The following is a 1,376-nucleotide window of genomic DNA, read 5'->3' as shown; positions in this document are numbered from 1 at the left end:
ATATAGTGAAAAAGAAGAAGAAAAACAAAACCCTAAAGAAAACAACAAAGTTTCCACAAAAAAATCGGGCACACGTTCATCCCACGGATTCTTCGGACTTTCCGAACTCAAACAATTCCCGACATATATACCCACACGATCTCAAAAATCAAAACCCCCACAACATATATCCCTCTTTGTGTTCCAAAGCAAAAACCAAAAAAATTCCCATTTCTTAAAAAACCTATCTTCTATTGTGTTTCACCATAATTTTGTTGCTGTTGTTATTGTTAACAAAGCAACAATAATAATGCAAAGTGGTATTAACCGGCAACATTCTCTGAGGGAGAAGTTAAAATCTTCCATATGTTGTTTCTCAGGAACATCGCATAACGATTCCCTAGAACACGGAGAAGGGTTTTACAGCAAATTTCATATACCCAGAACGCCAATTTCTCCGGCAGGCTCCACGTCATCTTTTTCGTGGTTCAAACTAAAGTCACCCCCGGGCACCGATTTCGGGAATGACTCGCATACACGTGTGAGGGGACGGAGTCTAAAGTCCCGATTGAGTCGGAAGCTCCTCCATAACCGTCAGTCACAGTCGGCGGACTTTAGCTACGACCCTTCCAGCTACGCCCTCAACTTCGAGAGCGAAAGCCCCGAAGAGTTTCCCTTCAGAAACTTCAGCTCACGGTTGCCGCCCTCGCCGCCGGTCGAATATTCCGGCCACTGATTAATCATTTAATCTCGTGATTGATTAATTATTTGGAAGATTAATTGATTGATTGATTAATTAATTGGTTTGGCGTTGTTGAATTTGATGGGTGCCGCGGGGATTAGCGAGGTAAAGTTTGGAATGAAAACGGAAAATATTTTTGGTTTTGTGGTGAATTGTGAAGGTTGTGGTGTTGTGTGGCCAAATATGGGTGGATACTACTTCTTCCCCTTGTATACAAGACATTTATTCTTATATATAACTATTTTACGGGTTTTAAGAAACTTGGTTATCAACTTCTGATCCTTGTAATTAGTGATTCATGTTTTTATTCATTTCTAGAAATCATTTTCTTCTTCTTTTTATGTACTAGGTGTTTATTGCTTCGCTTAAATATTTCATTAGGTAAACTCCGATCGAGGTTCAAAATTTGAGGTAGAAATAATATTGAATTGGTAGATTTGTTTTGAGAGAAATTTTGTCGAGGGATTACTAAAATACCAAGAATTCTGTCACATGATTCACTGCTGTATTTCACTTGAAAAAAAAAATCTTTTACTTTCATTCATTTATTTCACCTTTTTAATGTGATTTATTTTATATCACTTTTTTAATTATAATTTGAGATAAATTAGTTACAACAACTTTTGAAATTATTAGCGAATTTTTACTAATAGAA

At 36.7% G+C, this 1,376-nt stretch overlaps 1 protein-coding gene across 1 annotated transcript; it reads left to right on the top strand.

The window, feature by feature from the left end:
- The first annotated feature begins 289 nt into the window (after positions 1-289).
- Positions 290-715, top strand: LOC114194294. The gene has a single exon (XM_028084422.1). It carries the CDS (start codon positions 290-292, stop codon positions 713-715), a length of 426 nt encoding a protein of 141 aa, XP_027940223.1.
- Positions 716-1,376: the final 661 nt, after the last annotated feature.

The sequence above is a fragment of the Vigna unguiculata genome, chromosome 8, assembly GCF_004118075.2.
Source record: "Vigna unguiculata cultivar IT97K-499-35 chromosome 8, ASM411807v1, whole genome shotgun sequence".
NCBI lineage: Eukaryota > Viridiplantae > Streptophyta > Magnoliopsida > Fabales > Fabaceae > Vigna > Vigna unguiculata.
The sequence above is the reverse complement of the archived record's forward strand: the minus strand, read 5'-3'. Positions and strand labels throughout refer to the sequence as shown.

Coding starts and splice junctions, on each gene's coding strand:
- LOC114194294 (XM_028084422.1), top strand. CDS start 290: ATGCAAAGTGGTATTAACCGGCAACATTCTCTGAGGGAGAAGTTAAAA.